At 38.3% G+C, this 19,673-nt stretch overlaps 3 protein-coding genes and 1 long non-coding RNA gene across 6 annotated transcripts; 1 reads left to right on the forward strand and 3 right to left on the reverse strand.

Moving 5' to 3' along the window:
* Window positions 1–332: 332 nt before the first annotated feature.
* On the reverse strand, window positions 333–1,229 carry LOC116853187. Of its 2 annotated transcripts, none has more exons than XR_004379924.1 (3): window positions 1,079–1,229; window positions 585–867; window positions 333–485 (listed from the first exon to the last, which is right to left on the reverse strand). It is a non-coding gene; the product is annotated as an uncharacterized LOC116853187 (long non-coding RNA). The 2 variants fall into 2 exon arrangements; XR_004379925.1 differs by lacking the exon at window positions 1,079–1,229 and adding an exon at window positions 940–954.
* A 5,033-nt stretch (window positions 1,230–6,262) lies between these two features.
* LOC116853186 (apoptosis-inducing factor 1, mitochondrial) lies at window positions 6,263–10,760 on the forward strand. The gene is made up of 12 exons (XM_032834121.1): window positions 6,263–6,996; window positions 7,535–7,800; window positions 7,888–7,924; window positions 8,076–8,242; window positions 8,316–8,446; window positions 8,533–8,708; window positions 8,787–8,978; window positions 9,068–9,258; window positions 9,332–9,584; window positions 9,669–9,829; window positions 9,907–10,134; window positions 10,241–10,760. The coding sequence occupies exons 1-12, from the start codon at window positions 6,912–6,914 to the stop codon at window positions 10,310–10,312; spliced, it is 1,959 nt and encodes a 652-aa protein (XP_032690012.1). The 5' UTR covers window positions 6,263–6,911; the 3' UTR covers window positions 10,313–10,760.
* On the reverse strand, window positions 10,650–15,393 carry LOC116853184 (protein broad-minded-like). Of its 2 annotated transcripts, XM_032834118.1 has the most exons (9): window positions 14,864–15,393; window positions 13,671–14,776; window positions 13,144–13,481; window positions 12,879–13,072; window positions 12,372–12,800; window positions 11,963–12,282; window positions 11,411–11,588; window positions 11,120–11,335; window positions 10,650–10,978 (listed from the first exon to the last, which is right to left on the reverse strand). In XM_032834118.1, the coding sequence occupies exons 1-9, from the start codon at window positions 15,350–15,352 to the stop codon at window positions 10,859–10,861; spliced, it is 3,390 nt and encodes a 1,129-aa protein (XP_032690009.1). In that variant the 5' UTR covers window positions 15,353–15,393; the 3' UTR covers window positions 10,650–10,858. The 2 variants fall into 2 exon arrangements, with proteins under 2 accessions (XP_032690009.1, XP_032690008.1); XM_032834117.1 differs by having other exon boundaries at window positions 13,671–15,393.
* A 154-nt stretch (window positions 15,394–15,547) lies between these two features.
* Window positions 15,548–19,526, reverse strand: LOC116853185 (TBC domain-containing protein kinase-like protein). Its single transcript, XM_032834120.1, has 12 exons — window positions 18,894–19,526; window positions 18,562–18,811; window positions 18,246–18,474; window positions 17,899–18,173; window positions 17,655–17,801; window positions 17,254–17,536; window positions 17,010–17,187; window positions 16,740–16,946; window positions 16,410–16,666; window positions 16,226–16,353; window positions 15,871–16,033; window positions 15,548–15,802 (listed from the first exon to the last, which is right to left on the reverse strand). The coding sequence occupies exons 1-12, from the start codon at window positions 19,096–19,098 to the stop codon at window positions 15,695–15,697; spliced, it is 2,430 nt and encodes an 809-aa protein (XP_032690011.1). The 5' UTR covers window positions 19,099–19,526; the 3' UTR covers window positions 15,548–15,694.
* Between the last annotated feature and the right edge of the window lie 147 nt (window positions 19,527–19,673).

A 19,673-nucleotide genomic window follows, 5' to 3' on the forward strand; every position in this document is an offset into this window, starting at 1 on the left:
GTAAACTTAAAGAATTAGCAACGATGATATATTGGCAAAGCAATATAGGTATAATTGCTTTACATGTGAAATTACGTATCTCTTTTTAACACATAATTAACATGATTTCAATGTTTCAGACTGATAGATGTTGTTGCAGAAAATACCAGGTAATTTTGTTGCTTATCATAGACGACTTTCAGGACTATAAGAACAACATAATGATTTAAATACTATAGTAAAACCTCATACGAAATAAAACAATAGTTTAGTCCTATCAATGCAATTTATTATAATTCATAAACATAATTAAAATATGAGTTGTCAAATATAATAACAAAAAACGTGTCTTTAAGAATAAAATAAACTTGCCAAAAAGAATAGGACTTAAAAAAATAAAAGATCCATAAAACTTTGTGGCATCTTTTAAATGTAGAAAAGCAAAAACTGGCATTCATAGCAGCAATTCATAAATTGGTGCGTTTGATGTGAGATTTGTTGATTATCTAAAACAGATAATGTATCTTATTTTATATATATTATATAGGTATATGTAAAAAACGCACAAAAACAGATACATTCTTTTTACAGAACAATTACAATACCTTTTACAGCATGTCCCCCGAATTATGATATCTAGCGAAGGTTTCTTCAACCAACAATAGAAATACCTCAGCGTACACCTGAGACGAAAGCAGCGATCTGATCGACTGTCACTCATTGTATTTAAACTTGGTGTCAACGGATATAACGCGCTTAACTTGATGAAGAATAAGCTTCCTTCCAAATTTTTTCTCAAGAAATCGCTTCCTCGGACAGAGCATCGCTGTCACTGCCGTTGAATTCTGAGGACGTGTTGATGAAAACGACATAATCTGCGCCTTTTCTCTAAAATAAAGTAAAATATTGACGCGCGATTGTCGAATAAATTAATAGTAAATATATAGGAAAACCTTTTACCAGGGTTGTACAAGGTAATAAAGAGTGGCTGACAACCAATTTTTAAATCAAGCAGTAGGTTTCGAGGAAAATAATTCTGAATGCGCGAACGACATGCGTATATTTAACTATTATATCTACATACTATTAACATACATACTGACAGTAATGTTTATTAACATGAGGAACGATTCATTTGTGAGGTTTTTGCAACAAGAATATGTCATAATGCAAAATTGATTGCTACGTTACTTATATGTTGAAATAACGTTATAAATAAAACGTTGTCCTGCATCGTCCACAGGCGAAACATTTACTGTTGCCGAGATGTTAGCGTGACGTTTCGACAATATAATGATAAAAATGTTTGCCGGACATTAGCAAGTTGATGCGATCGAAAAAAAACCAGGAGTATTGAAATACTAGATAGTACACCGATCGTGCCTGACGGTACTTCTACAGCAGCGCTTGAGATCGATATTTCGGCCAAATACATGATTTTTTAATATTTAATTAAAATTATCTGAATGACTCACAAATCTTTTTAATGATACTTCATAACTCTTCATACGAAATACAAACGGTACCATACCGAACCTTTGTTTAATTTACCTCCGGTTATTATTTCCGGCTAAATACATGGTCCAAAAAAGAACAATTAATTACAAGTAATAGAATGACTCACAAATCTTTTCAATTGCACTTCAAAACTCTTCATACGAAATACAAACGATATAAAAGAGTAGTTTTCCAATCGGAGTTTTTTTCCGGTCAAGTACATACGAATACCGCTATCGCTATCGACGTAAGGCTTAAAGCTGACTATTGTGGATCGGGACTGAGGCGTGCGGGATGAGAGAGAGGTTCCTTGTTTCCTCTCTTATCCTTGTCTGGTTCATAGTATAATCGAGAAGAATGTGATACAATCCAAATTAAAAGTTAGAGATAATATGAAAAGCAGTGACCACTGAATGACTTAAGCGGGAAATACACACTCTTGCATAAAGGCATAATACACACGCATAAGAAAATTGACTAATCAGAATCCTCATTTCTATTGCCACGATGAAAATGAAGGACTTTGATTAGTCAATTTTCTTATGCGTTATGCATTATGCCTTTATGCAAAAGTGTGTGCTTCCCGCTTTAAGTGTCTTCTACAATAGCAGTAGGAGTAGTAGTAAGAAATTAGCAGTATAAGTAAATAGATCAATCACAATCGATTATTTTTGAAACGTGAAAATGGAATTGGTCAATTTGCTTACTGCTTATTTCTTACTATTACTCCTACTGCCATTGTAGAAGACACTTTAAGCTTATGAACAAAAGTTTAAGATATAAAACAGATGTATAGATTTTTTCTCATTTATTAGTATTCACTTATCGACTTATTATTAAGAAAAACAAAGCAAAGATTGTTCCTAATTCGGAGATTCAGTTTATGTTTAGAAATTAGCCGACTTAGTTTTTAGTTCAGACTGTACTAGACAAAGACAGAGCGCTGTTCGAGACCTACAAGCATGCTCTCTCTCATCCCGCAATATTCAAGAAGTAGCGCGCGTTCTAGGTAGTATATATTTCAGTGGGCTTTTCTCTGCTCTCGCTGTTATCGACGTAACGCTACCGCTATCGCTATCGACGTAAGGCTTAAAGCTGACTATTGTGGATCGGGACTGAGGCGTGCGGGATGAGAGAGAGGTTCCTTGTTTCCTCTCTTATCCTTGTCTGGTTCATAGTATAATCGAGAAGAATGTGATACAATCCAAATTAAAAGTTAGAGATAATATGAAAAGCAGTGACCACTGAATGACTTAAGCGGGAAGTACACACTCTTGCATAAAGGCATAATACACACGCATAAGAAAATTGACTAATCAGAATCCTCATTTCTATTGCCACAATGAAAATGAAGGACTTTGATTAGTCAATTTTCTTATGCGTTATGCATTATGCCTTTATGCAAAAGTGTGTGCTTCCCGCTTTAAGTGTCTTCTACAATAGCAGTAGGAGTAGTAGTAAGAAATAAGCAGTAAGTAAATAGATCAATCACAATCGATTATTTTTGAAACGTGAAAATGGAATTGGTCAATTTGCTTACTGCTTATTTCTTACTATTACTCCTACTGCCATTGTAGAAGACACTTTAAGCTTATGAACAAAAGTTTAAGATATAAAACAGATGTATAGATTTTTTCTCATTTATTAGTATTCACTTATCGACTTATTATTAAGAAAAACAAAGCAAAGATTGTTCCTAATTCGGAGATTCAGTTTATGTTTAGAAATTAGCCGACTTAGTTTTTAGTTCAGACTGTACTAGACAAAGACAAAGCGCTGTTCGAGACCTACAAGCATGCTCTCTCTCATCCCGCAATATTCAAGAAATAGCGCGCGTTCTAGGTACTATATATTTCAGTGGGCTTTTCTCTGCTCTCGCTGTTATCGACGTAACGCTACCGCTATCATTCGTATGTACTTGACCGGAAAAAAACTCCGATTGGAAAACTACTCTTTTATATCGTTTGTATTTCGTATGAAGAGTTTTGAAGTGCAGTTGAAAAGATTTGTGAGTCATTCTATTACTTGTAATTAATTGTTATTTTTTGGACCATGTATTTAGCCGGAAATAATAACCGGAGGTAAATTAAACAAAATTTCGGTATGGTACCGTTTGTATTTCGTATGAAGAGTTATGAAGTATCATTAAAAAGATTTGTGAGTCATTCAGATAATTTTAATTAAATATTAAAAAATCATGTATTTGGCCGAAATATCGATCTCAAGCGCTGCTGTGGAAGTACCGTCAGGCACGATCGGTGTATTATCTAGTATTTCAATACTCCTGGTTTTTTTTCGATCGCATCAACTTGCTAATGCCCGGCAAACATTTTTATCATTATATTGTCGAAACGTCACGCTACCATATCGGCAACAGTAAGTTGATGCGATCGAAAAAAACCAGGAGTATTGAAATACTAGATAATACACCGATCGTGCCTGACGGTACTTCCACAGCAGCGCTTGAGATCGATATTTCGGCCAAATACATGATTTTTTAATATTTAATTAAAATTATCTGAATGACTCACAAATCTTTTTAATGATACTTCATAACTCTTCATACGAAATACAAACGGTACCATACCGAAATTTTGTTTAATTTACCTCCGGTTATTATTTCCGGCTAAATACATGGTCCAAAAAATAACAATTAATTACAAGTAATAGAATGACTCACAAATCTTTTCAACTGCACTTCAAAACTCTTCATACGAAATACAAACGATATAAAAGAGTAGTTTTCCAATCGGAGTTTTTTTCCGGTCAAGTACATACGAATGATAGCGGTAGCGTTACGTCGATAACAGCGAGAGCAGAGAAAAGCCCACTGAAATATATACTACCTAGAACGCGCGCTATTTTTTGAATATTGCGGGATGAGAGAGAGCATGCTTGTAGGTCTCGAACAGCGCTTTGTCTTTGTCTAGTATAGTCTGAACTAAAAACTAAGTCGGCTAATTTCTAAACATAAACTGAATCTCCGAATTAGGAACAATCTTTGCTTTGTTTTTCTTAATAATAAGTCGATAAGTGAATACTAATAAATGAGAAAAAATCTATACATCTGTTTTATATCTTAAACTTTTGTTCATAAGCTTAAAGTGTCTTCTACAATGGCAGTAGGAGTAATAGTAAGAAATAAGCAGTAAGCAAATTGACCAATTCCATTTTCACGTTTCAAAAATAATCGATTGTGATTGATCTATTTACTTACTGCTCATTTCTTACTACTTCTCCTACTGCTATTGTAGAAGACACTTAAAGCGGGAAGCACACACTTTTGCATAAAGGCATAATGCATAACGCATAAGAAAATTGACTAATCAAAGTCCTTCATTTTCATCGTGGCAATAGAAATGAGGATTCTGATTAGTCAATTTTCTTATGCGTGTGTATTATGCCTTTATGCAAGAGTGTGTACTTCCCGCTTAAGTCATTCAGTGGTCACTGCTTTTCATATTATCTCTAACTTTTAACTTGGATTGTATCACATTCTTCTCGATTATACTATGAACCAGACAAGGATAAGAGAGGAAACAAGGAACCTCTCTCTCATCCCGCACGCCTCAGTCCCGATCCACAATAGTCAGCTTTAAGCCTTACGTCGATAGCGATAGCGGTAGCGTTACGTCGATAACAGCGAGAGCAGAGAAAAGCCCACTGAAATATATACTACCTAGAACGCGCGCTACTTCTTGAATATTGCGGGATGAGAGAGAGCATGCTTGTAGGTCTCGAACAGCGCTCTGTCTTTGTCTAGTACAGTCTGAACTAAAAACTAAGTCGGCTAATTTCTAAACATAAACTGAATCTCCGAATTAGGAACAATCTTTGCTTTGTTTTTCTTAATAATAAGTCGATAAATGAATACTAATAAATAAGAAAAAATCTATACATCTGTTTTATATCTTAAACTTTTGTTCATAAGCTTAAAGTGTCATCTACAATGGCAGTAGGAGTAGTAGTAAGAAATAAGCAGTAAGCAAATTGACCAATTCCATTTTCACGTTTCAAAAGTAATCGATTGTGATTGATCTATTTACTTACTGCTTATTTCTTACTACTACTCCTACTGCTATTGTAGAAGACACTTAAAGCGGGAAGCACACACTTTTGCATAAAGGCATAATGCATAACGCATAAGAAAATTGACTAATCAAAGTCCTTCATTTTCATTGTGGCAATAGAAATGAGGATTCTGATTAGTCAATTTTCTTATGCGTGTGTATTATGCCTTTATGCAAGAGTGTGTACTTCCCGCTTAAGTCATTCAGTGGTCACTGCTTTTCATATTATCTCTAACTTTTAACTTGGATTGTATCACATTCTTCTCGATTATACTATGAACCAGACAAGGATAAGAGAGGAAACAAGGAACCTCTCTCTCATCCCGCACGCCTCAGTCCCGACCCACAATAGTCAGCTTTAAGTCATTCAGTGAATGACTGAAGAAATTGATCAATCACAGTCTAATTTGAGGAAAATAATGGACTGTGATTGGTCAATTTCTTAAGGCTTAAGGCTTACAACACCTATTGTGGTTCGGGACTCAAGAGGCAGCGTGCGTTTCAGGTAGTATATTTCAGTAGGCCGGACTTCTCTCTCATTTAGCAATATAGTAGTATTACATATATGTCTAGTTTATAGACAATGTGTTACCATCGCGAAAATGCACCTAATGAACGTAGTAAAGGCGCACTTTGGTAGATGGCGTCTCGAAAATGCTCCTAGCTCTGGCCTGAAGCAGGCTAGTGGCCGCTCTCATGCTTCTCTCTGGCGGGAGTTATATAAGAAAATAAGATTGACGAATAAGATTAATAAGATAATAAGATATTAATAAGATAATAAGATTCTACGAATTCAACTATAACCTCGACGAAGACGGAATCCACTCGTTTTGCATAATTCTGTATTATTAATCTTATTGATTCTCACGGCTCATTCTTGTCAATTGACTGGCGTGCCGACCCGTCTGAAGTTAGCCGCGCTTGGCAACACCAATGCAGCGCATGGTGCTGTGTGGTTAGATGTACGTGCTCGGACGCACAGACAAACGCGGCGGGATGTAAAGGGTCCTTGGTGAAATTCAAGTGTCTTATCCCCTTGTTTAGCGGTGTTGTCATTATCGGGTGGGAAAGCCTCGGCAGGTAGTGTGGACCAACAGGAAAGTCGAGCCTATGCGAACGCGCGTGCGAAAATAGGTACGAGGAGGGAAGGAAAACAAAGACGGACGGACGTGTAGAAACGAGCAGGTAGAACAAAATAGGGGTTTCGGGTAATGGAGTGTCCCACGCTGTGCATCGTCGAATTTGTCCTTCCGGTCGCGGCCGAGAGCAGCCAGCAAGTATACGCGTGCAACGGCAGCAGCTGAGAGGAGGCGTGCCGCGCCACCATATTGAGTGAAGCGGACGGACGACGTTGACCCGGCGAAGATGATCGTCTGCGGCAGAGTCATCGGCCGATTATCGTCGAGGCTGACGTGCGCGACTCGCCTGTATCAGCCAGTTAATTACGCGGGTATGTATCTGCGTTCTCGTGGCTACAACCTGCTTCGCACGCAATCCTCGACGGTCATGAGGCTCCTCGGAAGACCCGCCTCGTTTCCCGCCTATTTTGCGACCGGTTTTTCTCGCGAGTAAAAAGACACTTTGTTCGACTTATATTTCTTGTATCGTCGACCTTGCACCGGCTACAGTACGATCATGCAATCGCGATAATTGCTCTTTGAGGACAGTCAGACCTGTGTTTACAATTTTCCACACGACCTGTTCGCTCTGAAGTAGGCGACATATGATGTAATATGAGGAAACCATATCACGCTTTGGGATGAGTTGCTCTTTTGCACCTTTTCTTTCTTCGTATGTTTTATAAATTATCTTTCTGAGACGACTGAGACTAGTGATAATTGCTATATATATTTCATGTTATCTTAACTTTTTTCTCACTTTCATTACATTGCCATTGCATTGCTATTGCCTTTTGTCAACAAAGAATTTCTTTTGATAATGCCTTCTTAATTAATGTTTTTTTGATAACTTACCAGAAATGTTTGCAGGAACTGTAAATATTAGCAAGTTACACTACAGTAGCAATGTGAGCAATAAAAAGTCATCAGGCACCACTATTAAGCCAGAGGAATGTGTGCCTGAATCTAAATATTCTAAGGCACAAAAAGAGATTCCTCCCTGTGCATCACCTAATGGTTCTTGCCCACCAGAATGTAACAAGGAGCAATCGGGCAATGGAGGTGGCAAAAAATATCAATTCCAATATTGGCATCTGCTCGCTGCTTTGGTTGTAACAGGAGTTGCTGGATATACGGTAGTGTATTGGTAATTCTGTAACAAATTAACCATATGTACCAATTTGTTTTTTATATTTTTAATTGATTTTGGAAATATTTTACAGATATTCTCATTGTTTGGGTCAAAAAGTGATGGAGCAGGTGAGTTTAAAAGTTATAAATAAACAATCATAGCAATTATAAGTAAGAAATCATAAGTAAACAAGATTAAATCAAGAATTATTTTGATGAGATACCAAAGTTCATTAAATATTATTACTAAATACTATTTATATATATGTATAATTTGTAGTTTCTGAAAAGAAAGGAAAAAAGAAGCCTAGAAGATTTAGACAAAAAGTGAAAATTCCAGTAGAATCAAAGATGATGCCCCAAGAAGTACCTTATCTATTGATAGGTGGTGGAACAGCTGCATTTTCAGCATTTAGGTCAATTAAATCTAGGGATCCCAAAGCTACGGTATATCAACAATACAATACATTGGACTTTATTTTCTTTGTCAACACAGCATGAGTAAAAATTTTTCTTACAGGTTTTAGTAATAACAGAGGAAGAAGATCTTCCATACATGAGACCACCATTATCCAAAGAACTTTGGTACAATACAGACAGAGAATCATCACAGCAGTTGCGCTTTAAACAGTGGAATGGTACTCAGAGAAGGTAAACTTCAATTGATTGCATGTCATTAGTATAGTGGATTGTTTTACATGTACTATACTAAGTTTTTCGTTATATTTATGTCATAGTATATTCTATGAGCCACATGAGTTCTACTTGAACATTGATGATCTCATGAAATCCGAGAAGGGTGGAGTTTCTGTAGCCACAGGCTGGAAAGTGACAAAAATCGATGCAATAAATAAAAAGGTGATTCTTGAAGATGGTCATGAAATAAAATATGACAAGTGTCTTGTAGCAACTGGTGAGTTTCATCGAATGTGTAAGATTGTAGTATAAATTTAGAATTGGATCATTTTTATGTACGCTATTATATCTGCAGGTTCAACGCCGAAAAATCTTCCGGTGTTTGAATCCGCTGAGGACGATGTGAAAAATAAGATTACAGTATATAGGACAAAGGAAGATTTTCTCGATCTGGAGGAAAATATTTCCGACTCAAAATGCAAAAATATCGCTATTATCGGCGGTGGATTTCTAGGCTCGGAACTCGCCTGTGTACTTGCTAGGAATTGTACATTTCATCTTTACTTATTTATTAATGAAATAATTTTGGATATTCGAAAATCTTTTATCAGTAATATAAAATGTGTCTTTCAACAGATAAATCTAAAAACATTCACCAAATCTTTAGAGAGAAATTTATAATGGCTCAAGTATTACCGGAATATTTGAGCGAGTGGACTACGAAGAAGGCCGAAGGTGAAGGTGTTAAAGTTGTACCCAACAAAGAGGTTGAAGATTTTAGATACAAGAACGGCCAATTGTCTCTTGTCCTCACTGGTGGAGAAACTGTACGTTGGCATATAATAAGAGATATTTACGTATTTTTCTGTAACTAATCAAACTTTTTGTTTTATTGATAAGATGGACGTTGATCAAGTGATAGTAGCGGTAGGTGCTGAACCAAATACGGATCTGGCGAAAACTTCTCGTTTAGAGACGGATCCTAAAATAGGAGGATTTCTCGTTAATGCCGAGTTAGAGGCGAGAAGCAATATTTGGGTTGCTGGTGACGCAGCATGCTTTTATGATGTTGTTCTTGGCAGAAGAAGGATCGAGCACCATGATCATGCTGTTATCTCTGGAAGATTAGCAGGCGAAAATATGACTGGTGCAGGTAATTTGACGAATTCATGAATGTCTCCGGAATATTGAAAATTGCGAGAATAAAATATAAAAGGATTCATGAACTTTGTTGTAGGTAAACCGTATCTGCATCAAGCGATGTTTTGGTCTGATTTGGGACCTGATGTGGGATACGAAGCAGTAGGTATCATAGACTCGTCCTTGCCAACAGTTGCAGTCTTCGCGAAACCAAGTACGACGGAAGGAAATACAGAATCTAGTGATAATCCTAAAGAAGTAAGCAAATTTCTCGTGGTACAAAGTATAATGTACTTAATTAAAATAATTTCTTTCATGTTATATGTTCTTCCAAGAAACAGGAAACAAATCCCGGAGAGCAGCAATCTAATGTAAAATCCGAAGAACTATCGCAAATCGTGAAGAACATTAATCATACGGATTTAGAAAAGAAAGATAACAAGACGTCAGCAGAAGAATCCAAGGAAGATTTTAGCAAAGGCGTTATTTTCTACCTCCAAGATGATATTGTAGTAGGAATAGTGTTGTGGAATATCTTCAACAGAATCCGAATTGCCAAACAGGTAAGATAATTATATAAATGTTAAGATATTAATTCACTTCTATTTTCTATTATAATTTCAATTTAGTATTTCTCAAAAATTTACAACAAACTTTGTATCACTTTAGGTCCTTGCGAAAGGCACAAAATATGACGATCTGAATGAAGTAGCGAAGGTATTTACCATTCACGACGATTAATTGTTTGGTTGTCAAACAAGAGTGAAAGACAATACGACGAGGTTATTGTACTTTATGTAAAAAAATATTCGGCTTCCTTGTTCGAGATATTGTTATCGATGGAAAACCCGCAGGCAACAGCTCGCTGCGTTCTGCAGGTATGCGAATTGTATATGAACACTAGTACTACTAGTACTACTTTGTATTGTACACGCTGATTTTTAAATATAGTCTGTACACGAAACATTGTCATAGGAATATGCGAAGTGTATGTATGTTCATCATAGTTGATGTGCTAACTAAGCATTTATAGGGAATAAAGGAAGAGCGATTTTATTAATTATCATGCAACAGTCAATTATTGTTATAGAAGTATACTGTTTTGCTAACGTATCACTGTACACATACATATACGCACATACACACACTTTGGTGTAAAAGAATTCTATAAAATATTTTACATGCTGAAGTTTACATTATTTTTATCTACACGGACGGTATGCGTTTTTCCACATCAACAGTTTTTCAAACCGAAATAGTCCAATAAACCGAGAAAGTCCAATGTTTTTATAACTCATCGTCTAAATTCATATTTTTGCTCATTGCCGGTAAAACTCTATTTCTGTATCGCTGACCTAAATTGTCCATGTACGAAATGTAATTGTGACAACGGTACTCATCCAACACCTGTGTAGTGAAAATACATTTGACGAATTATTCGATGATACATTCCATATAAATAATTCTAGCGAATTCAAGATATATATATATATATATATATATATATATATATATATATATATATATATATATTTGCGCTTGCCATACCATATTTTCTGGCCATATTTTTCCGCTCGTTATATCCTCTAACAGGACCTCCTGACAGGATTGCAAAAGTGACACGCAGTAGTATACCATGTAATCGGGCGGATACAAAATGCAGATCGCGAAGAAATGAACTATCTCGCTCCACGGAAGAATTCCCCAGAAACATTGCAATATCATTCTATTGAATATCATCCACCAGTTTATACCGCATGCATCCTTATCACGTTTAAATCAGAATATTAGATTCTATTCTCAGAAATCAAATCAAATTATCTTCGTAAAATCAGTTACCTTCAATGCGTATTTGATATTCGGAAGCTCGATATTAACCATGGCTTCTAAAACTTGCATGAAAGTGAATTGCGAGCTGGTGGTCTCATTATTTTTCTCGCCCATAACATGGCCCAATTTCGGCCAGAGAAGCAGAGTCGATGGGAATTGAATCAATTGCATGATGAAAGTCTTGCACCTATAATCAATGATCGTATCATCTGGTAAAAGAGGTCAATGATGACAATAAACGGCTGAGGGTCATTACTCTGTATAATGTAATGACTAAATGAAAACAAGTTTTCAACCTGAGACCCAATGCCAATGATGATATTTGATTAGCTCGAGTCAATCGATATTGATGGCAATTCAAGAAGCTTGTTCGGCCGATTTCACGTCTTCGTGATTACGTGGCGATTACTATTTCGTCTTTCAATCACGAAGTAATAGTATTGATCGAAACAAGGACGCCGTCGAGCGATCGATTCGCGGTCAGCTGAGGCTTAAACTCACTCCCGATTCTTTCTCTGGCTGAGAATGAATGAATTCAAGTCATTATCAAAAACAACATACTTATCTAGATCTCCATCGCAGATAATGAATACTGTCGCCAAAAACCAATCGAAGCCCTCGAATTTGCTCGGTTTGTTGTACTGTATGAACATATACGCGGAATGAATGAACCGTTTTAAGTTCTGTTGGGTATCGCTGTCGTTCTTCAAGATCTGCCGTTGTTCCCCGTAACTCAGAGCTACATTGATTGCGTGCAAGTCTTCCGGGACCCAATAGTCTGCGTCGTAAGTTATATTCTCTTGCCATACGAACTGCTCCACCCACTCCGCGGTCGGGATGGCTTTGTGCATTTGGTTCAATAAATTTGTTACCACAGAATTCTAAGGTAAAGATTATTTCCTTACATGTAAGTTCGATTCACACACCAATACTAGACTGCGCAACAGTGTAATTCTTTAAATGAAATCACCTTCATCGGGTATCGCGACGCTTTGTGAGCCGCACGAACTTGCGAGACCCAACCGATGTCTAACAATCCAGGCCTCTCTTCTTGCAACATATCGTTCAGCTCCGAATCATATTCCATATCGGAATAATTCATCGTCTCCGCGAATATCCTAGGTGGTGGGAATTCCGAAAACAGTTGATATTCTTCCAAGGGCATCGGGTATTGTTTCATCTTGTATGCTAGGTAATAAGATTTTAACAAGATATCGTATCGAAGCAAGCTGGAATCGTCAATTACGTATTCTTTTGTTGATTCTGGCTTATAATTATCGTCGTCGTCATCGTCGTCGTTGCCCATTATAGACCGCTCGTAATCGTATTTGTCGTCAGCTTGTTTCTCGCGTGCTTCAATCATGATTGTACTGTCCTTTTGAATATTCAATAATATTTCCTACAAATCGTACATCTATTTTATTATTGTGCGTAATTATAATTACATTTTCCTTCCGCAGTGTGTTTATTGTATTACCTGAAAGTTCAACAAGTTCACTAGGTAGACATGAATGTCCAAGTTCCAAATTACTGTGCTCAACGACAGGAGACCCAGATGATGGTAACTCGAGTCCTCGTTTATCGCAGTCTGCAGCAACTCCGATAGATTGGAAGGACAATCCTTTTCCTCGTCGTTATTCGACTCGTCGTTCACCATAAACGCCGCGAAACCTGCTCCGACGTGAATCATTTATTGGGGAAAGACAATGAGTTATAGCGCGACAATTACTCCTGTTATTTACAATTGAAATTAAGGGAGAACAACTCGAGTATGTGCAGAAACTCCTTGACGTTCTCTCTGTCCCAAGGATCGTAGAAGTGCGCGGAATCCTCCGCATTCGCGCAGATTTGAGACACCAGAGTCGATAGGACATGAGGTGCGAGATCTGCGAGCACGTTGTAGCCTAAATCGAAGTAACCAGCTGACGAGATAAAGCTGACTATGTCGGTGGAGCTCCAAGACGCTCTTAGCGGGACAATCAATCCGCGAATCAATTCTTCAAATACTAGTTTCTCTTTGACGAGCGCTTGCAGGCCGAGCGGTACTGATACCATTTTCAGCAAAACTTTCTTGACGACGCTAAAACGCGATTTTGGCAATTAGATATTTATGTTAGGTAATTTTGTATTATATATTACAGATGATATTAATTGATTTTATATGAAGTAATTAAATATCATTTTGTATTAATTTAAATGATTTTATATTAGATAACTGTCATTATGTAAATCGAACTTAGTTGAGGGTCGAGCTCGCGTCTTCGATTACCTGTCGAGTTGCTGAACCTTATTTTCGTTCTCGACACCGTACTTGTTCATCTTCTTGTAGAAATTTGTGACGGCGGGATAGAACTGCGTTTCTATCTGTACTTGCGCAGCTTCGTAAACGTCGTACACGTTGAATAGTTTCTCCATCAACGCGAACGAGCCGAGAATGCATTCCATGTCCATTATAGAGAACGGTTGTTTTAGCAAATTGGACGCGTACAGCATAAAAATCGCGACCGGGCACTTGGACGATGCATTCTCGGTGGAGCTAGTAGTCGAATGCTCCTTACAGTCCGTGGTTAAAAACGCGGGTCCATCCGCAGTGTCTATCAAGTGGGAGATCACATTCAACGTGTGCGGCCAGATCTTTATATTATTCTCAGGGAGAGACACCAAGTGGCACAACGCAGTGTGACAAAATTTCACGTTGTACAATACTTCTGATACGTTCAGCACGTTTTGCAGAACATGGTTGCAAGTGTCGTACACCCCGTTCGGTGCTTCCGACACTAATTTGTTCAGCGAGTTGGACAGTTTGATCAAGAAATCGGTGATCTCGAACGGCGTCTTCAACGAGCCGTTCGCCAGCAATGCTCTGCCTGCCTCGTAGCTGCAGAGTTGCGACACGAGGACTAAGCAGTGCAGATAAGTGACTGTCTCTATCGTGTTGCCGGGGATGCATAGTTCGTTGACCTCGTCCACGATAGAGGCGGACAAGGAACAGGGTGTATCTTGCAAGCCATTATAGACGCAATCTACGACGTTCTGCAAGAACGTCGGCGACCTGCCCAAAGATGCAACGAACGTTTTTCTAGTGGATAAACTATGTAGCCACCTCTTGCTCCATTTAGCTTGCGGCTCCAACACCGAAATGATGTTTAACATGTTTAAAGTCTTGGACTGTAATGTATTACCGAAGCTGTGTGTACTGAGGAATATTATAAATTGCTCCACGACGTCCTCCGTAGTCTTATCGATGTGCCGAACACTCTTCAACAGTTCCTCCTGGTAGCGAATTATTAAATGCATTATGCGGAACAGTTTTTCGTGCAGGAAGAACTTGAAATTAATCCCAGAGATGAGAGTCGGCAGGGTCTCGTGCACCTTCTGCGAATGGTATTGCGCATTGAATGCGTTCAGTAGATTGCCGTAGATACTGTGTATCTGCACGCAACTCAACAACTTTGCGTGTACCTGCATGCTGGCCTCGAATATAGCTCTGCTGTCGTCCGTCAGACCGTCCAGCAACGTGTTCTGCAGAACATCCCATCGGGAACTGTTGTTCACATTCGACAAATCGATCTTCATCAAGATCTCGTAGCCAGCCAGTCGCACGTGCACCGGCTTGTCGCGACTGATCTTGTCGATAATGTAGCTGTATTGCTCACTGTCCTCCCCTTGCGGAGAAGTGGCCCAGTCATCCGTTGTGAGATCACTCGTGAACGAAAGCGATGATTGTGAACGCGACGCTGCGGACGACGGTTTCACCATTATGTAGTGTTCGGAAATCGCCATCTTCATGGAACTCAGCAGACTGGTCATGTTTCTGGAGTGCGTGAGCTTTTGAGCGATCTCGCTGCTGTCTTGTTCCTCCTCTATAGCGCTCTGTATCGTCCTCTCGAACTCCTTCCTCAGACACTTTCTTAACCATTTTTGCAGAACTGGCGGTATACTTTTTTCCATAATTATTAATTATTAAATATCGAGTTAAGCAAGGGTAACTAAGCAAGTGCTACGACGACGCATATAGTGAAGCTTGCATAGTTTTGACACATGTTACCATAGCAACAATGAGGGATACTTTACAGTACGCAAGGCACAACAGTACGTATGTATCCTTGACGAATATACTATCGAGGAATAATAAAGCCACGCTCATTCGATGAATCCTTTTATCACAAAATTGTACAGCCTGTTATATAAGTTTTACAGGTCACATGTAATATCAATTGTACTTTATCGACGGTGAAGTAATTCTGAGTATTATGTACAATAATGTCCTTATTTTAGACACAATTCTCTTAATTAACGTGCAGGTACTATTATATTTGGCGCCTTGGAACGTAACGCATTAATGCCGCCTTGCAAAGAGCAGACTCCTACGACACTGCATTTTACTAGGAAATCTGCAAACTATCGGATGAACATGTTAGAATAAATCTCTCCTCGCGATTTCTTGTTTCTTTGATACGGACACCTACCAATGCATTGTTTTGATCATGTGGCCCGATAATTACGACGACACTGTTTTTGTTGTCCGTCAGCGGCTTCGCGTGTGGTCCGAGTGTGTCTACATGAGTCTGAGAGAGCTGCACACTCGTGAACGGGATATTAATACTGCCAAGAATAGCACCTCTTTCGAACCTGTCAAAAACAGAAATCTTATCAATTTAGGAACTTTTATATATAGGAAGACTTTTATATAGAGGACTTTTATATAAAGGAACTTTTATACTAGGAATTTTTATATATAGATATAAATTTTTATTAAATAAAAATTAATTTCTCTAGACAACTGAACGTTTAGTATATTGCATTTCGCGCGCGAATACTTACTGTATATTACTACGTACGTCGACCACTATTACTTTGCTCGGTGAGTTGTTGTGTAGATTTAGAAAATCGTCTACACTTATCCGTGGCATTTTCTCGGTTCCCGTCTCGGGTTCAATCCAATTTGCATCCTGCGAATCGATTAATATTTCAGAAATGCATAAGATGTATAGAATGAGTTTTGTACCTTCGTGTTATACTGGTGCTTCCTATACGTAATACTAGCCGGGGTGTTCTGATACATCGTCATAGAGTCCTTAACGCATAACTCTATGTCGATCTCGGGTAGATCGGAGAACAGAAGGATGCATTCATTGAAACCCGACATCAACAAAGAGTCTCGTAGTTGCTTCAATATCGCCAGCCCAACCAAGAGAGGAAACGACGAGTCTCCCAATAGTAATTTATCCCACAGATGCAATATTTTATGCAGCGGAAATACATCTAAAATACGAATAGTTCTTTCCAGCGACGATAAATACGACGTGTACTAAAGCATATTTGCAGCGGAACTCACGTGAAAACATTGTCAAAAACCACGGTATGGCAAACAGTTCTGGCACAAAGTTAATGGACTTCAGGTGATTAGCCAGTTGAGGATCATGGAATGCTATGATCTGAGAGAATTTTCCCAGGTACTCTTGTATCACCGCCGAGTTATCTTTCAAGAAGAACTTGTGCAGATATTTCGGTATGAAAGCAGACAGACATCCGAATGCACGAGCTACAAATAAAACGCACGATAAATCACAAAATACAAGAAGTGTGATCTTATGCGCGATCTTACCTTCGTTGTTGAAATTCAAATAAAGGAAGGGCGCCGTCAGCGAATCAAGTCCCTGCCAATAAACGTAGTGCGGATTGTTCCTGACCCACGCCTTGAGCAATCGTTGCAGTCGTTCATGCCCGGCACCGGACGACAGTAGCTCGCTGTATTGATGACACCTTGGTATATCCACCTCTATCTGACAAATTATTACCAAGATGCATTTACGTGTTGAACCATCGCGCTCCGCGCCCACCGGTCATACCTGTCGATCGGTGTGTGTGGGCGTTTCCTTGTCAATCATGTCATAACGCTTCTGTATGTCACCGGTGATACCGAGCAAAGCCGCCCACACGGCTCCCCGCACTGGCGGCGGTATGTCCTTGTGCGCCTCCTCGATAATTGCGTCTTGGGTGAGCGGATACACTTGTAAGAGTCTGTCGTACAGGACCAGCCGATAAAATTGATACTCTGTGTCGCGCTCTCGTATAATTAACGGCAACTGAGACGCAGCGTTTGTCAGATCTTCCTGCGCCTGAACTCGCATTCTGTAATGCATTATAGAAGAAAAAACTGCACTGGTGTATACATACAAATGATATTTCTGCAATTACTTTGAAGTATCGAAATAGGTATAGACCAAAGTGTAAAAATAACTTCACTCACTGGTTTGTCAACCAAGGATAATTTGCTATATATGGGATGTGAGCTAGACGTTGGCGAAGAGTCTCCATGGGAACTTTCACGACTCTCACGTCGAGCAGACTAGCGGTATCCCTTTGGCCAAACATTTGGCCCAGCAGTATGACCAAGCTAAAATGCAAAGAGAATTTTGAACAGTTAATGTAATCCCACTAAGTATGATATTTTTACAATCGCTACATTCAAAGAGATATGTTTATGAAATTACTTGGGAATAGATAAAATAGGTGGTCTTGATCTGATGAGACCCTGTTTCTTTAGATCTACAGTAATATCTCCACCAGCCAGCTGCCACAGATAATATAGTTCGTCCATTTTCCTAACTATTACATTTTTATAAAGATTCTCTTCTTTCTCTTGAGCATTTCTCATTAAGTGCTCCCTGAATATCGGTAGTTCTAACAATTCCTCTGGAGTTTTACGCTTGGTAGGATGAATTTGTAGACAGGAATCGACAAATTCTTTCAGCTCCTTTGACAGCTTCTACATGATATAAAGAGATATATATAAAGCTGTGATGCAAACAAATAACAACATATGTAAATAAAATCATACTTCATAAGCTTGAAAACAATTGTTTTCTCTGGCAAGACGTTCAAATATACTGTTATCACACAGCATTAAGCTCAGAACCTTTCTCAAGCATTGGGACAACTTTGCACCAGGCCAAATAGGTTGTCCCAACAACTGCTCTGCTATAATTATTCCTAGAGACCAGGAATCTACTTTAACACCACTTGAACTAGGGTTCAAAAATACTTCTGGTGCCGTATACTTTGGAGAACTGATAAAAAAATATTTTGTATAAAACTACAAGTTGGTAAGTTCATTTAAATTATTATTATTAGAAGAAAGAAATACTTGAAAATACCCAATTGGAAAAGACACATTTTTTCCTTCATCTGTCATATAGTACAATCCATAATTGTACAGCTGTATATCACCATTTTTCTGAATCAAAATATTATCTGGACTCAAATGTCTGTGCACCAGGTCAAGTTCATTCATATGTTGTAATCCTAAGAGACATTGAAAGGATATCTTGACAATCTCCTCTGTGGTAAGATCTCGGTTAATGTTTAATGGATTTCCACTGTACTCAGCAACAACCACTATCCTCTCTAAAAATATATGTAGGGAACTAAGTTATACAATAATAAATAAATCTACAAGCTTATGCTTGTGTACTTGATTGTGACTTACCATGTTTACTTCTAATTATATCGAGGTAAGGAGAAAGATGTGGATGGTAAATAGTCTTCAAAACTTGAGATTTCCCGTAAATTGTTATTGAATTTGGAGTAAGTGGTAGACCATTGCTACCACAAACTTCCACTGGGTGACTCTGTGCAAAGAAAGTCATACCCCCCAAGCATCGTTCCTCGTTCTCCAAGAGTGCTGGACACATATTTGTGAGATTATTTATAAAATTCTTCGATCATACGAGCCAGTTCCACTGTTTTGATTCAAAATTAACGTCACTCATAATTATTGCAAATCTGTATGCATCCCTTACGAAGAGAGAGAGATCCGCCTACTTTATCCATCATTTACAGCTGTCACTCAATAAAACATGAAAACGTAATTACAGTATATATCATACAGTAACGACACCAATATATATTATATCATAGCATGATAACGAAAACCGCGTCATTCGTTATCTTGACAAAGGCTGCGTTCGCTTTGGGCGTTTATGCGCTGTAAAGCTAGTGGCACACGATGCTTGTTTTCGTGCTGGATAGCTTGCTGAATGGAAATACTCCGTTCTGATTGGTGCTGAAGATGGATAGAAATACATGAATCAAAACAGAGTATTTCCATCCAGCAAGCAATCCAGCATGAAAACAAACACCGTGTGCCGCTGGCTTAAGCGTCATTCTGGTTGCTTTTCAACAAGAGACACAAGTCGACACAAGTATCATCCTATCTTTGTTACTCACTAAATAGAACAAAGATAGAATGATTTTTGTGTCGACTTGT

The sequence above is a fragment of the Odontomachus brunneus genome, unplaced genomic scaffold, assembly GCF_010583005.1.
Source record: "Odontomachus brunneus isolate Ranch 3 - 2012 unplaced genomic scaffold, Obru_v1 Obru_scaffold_285, whole genome shotgun sequence".
NCBI classification, from domain to species: Eukaryota; Metazoa; Arthropoda; class Insecta; order Hymenoptera; family Formicidae; genus Odontomachus; species Odontomachus brunneus.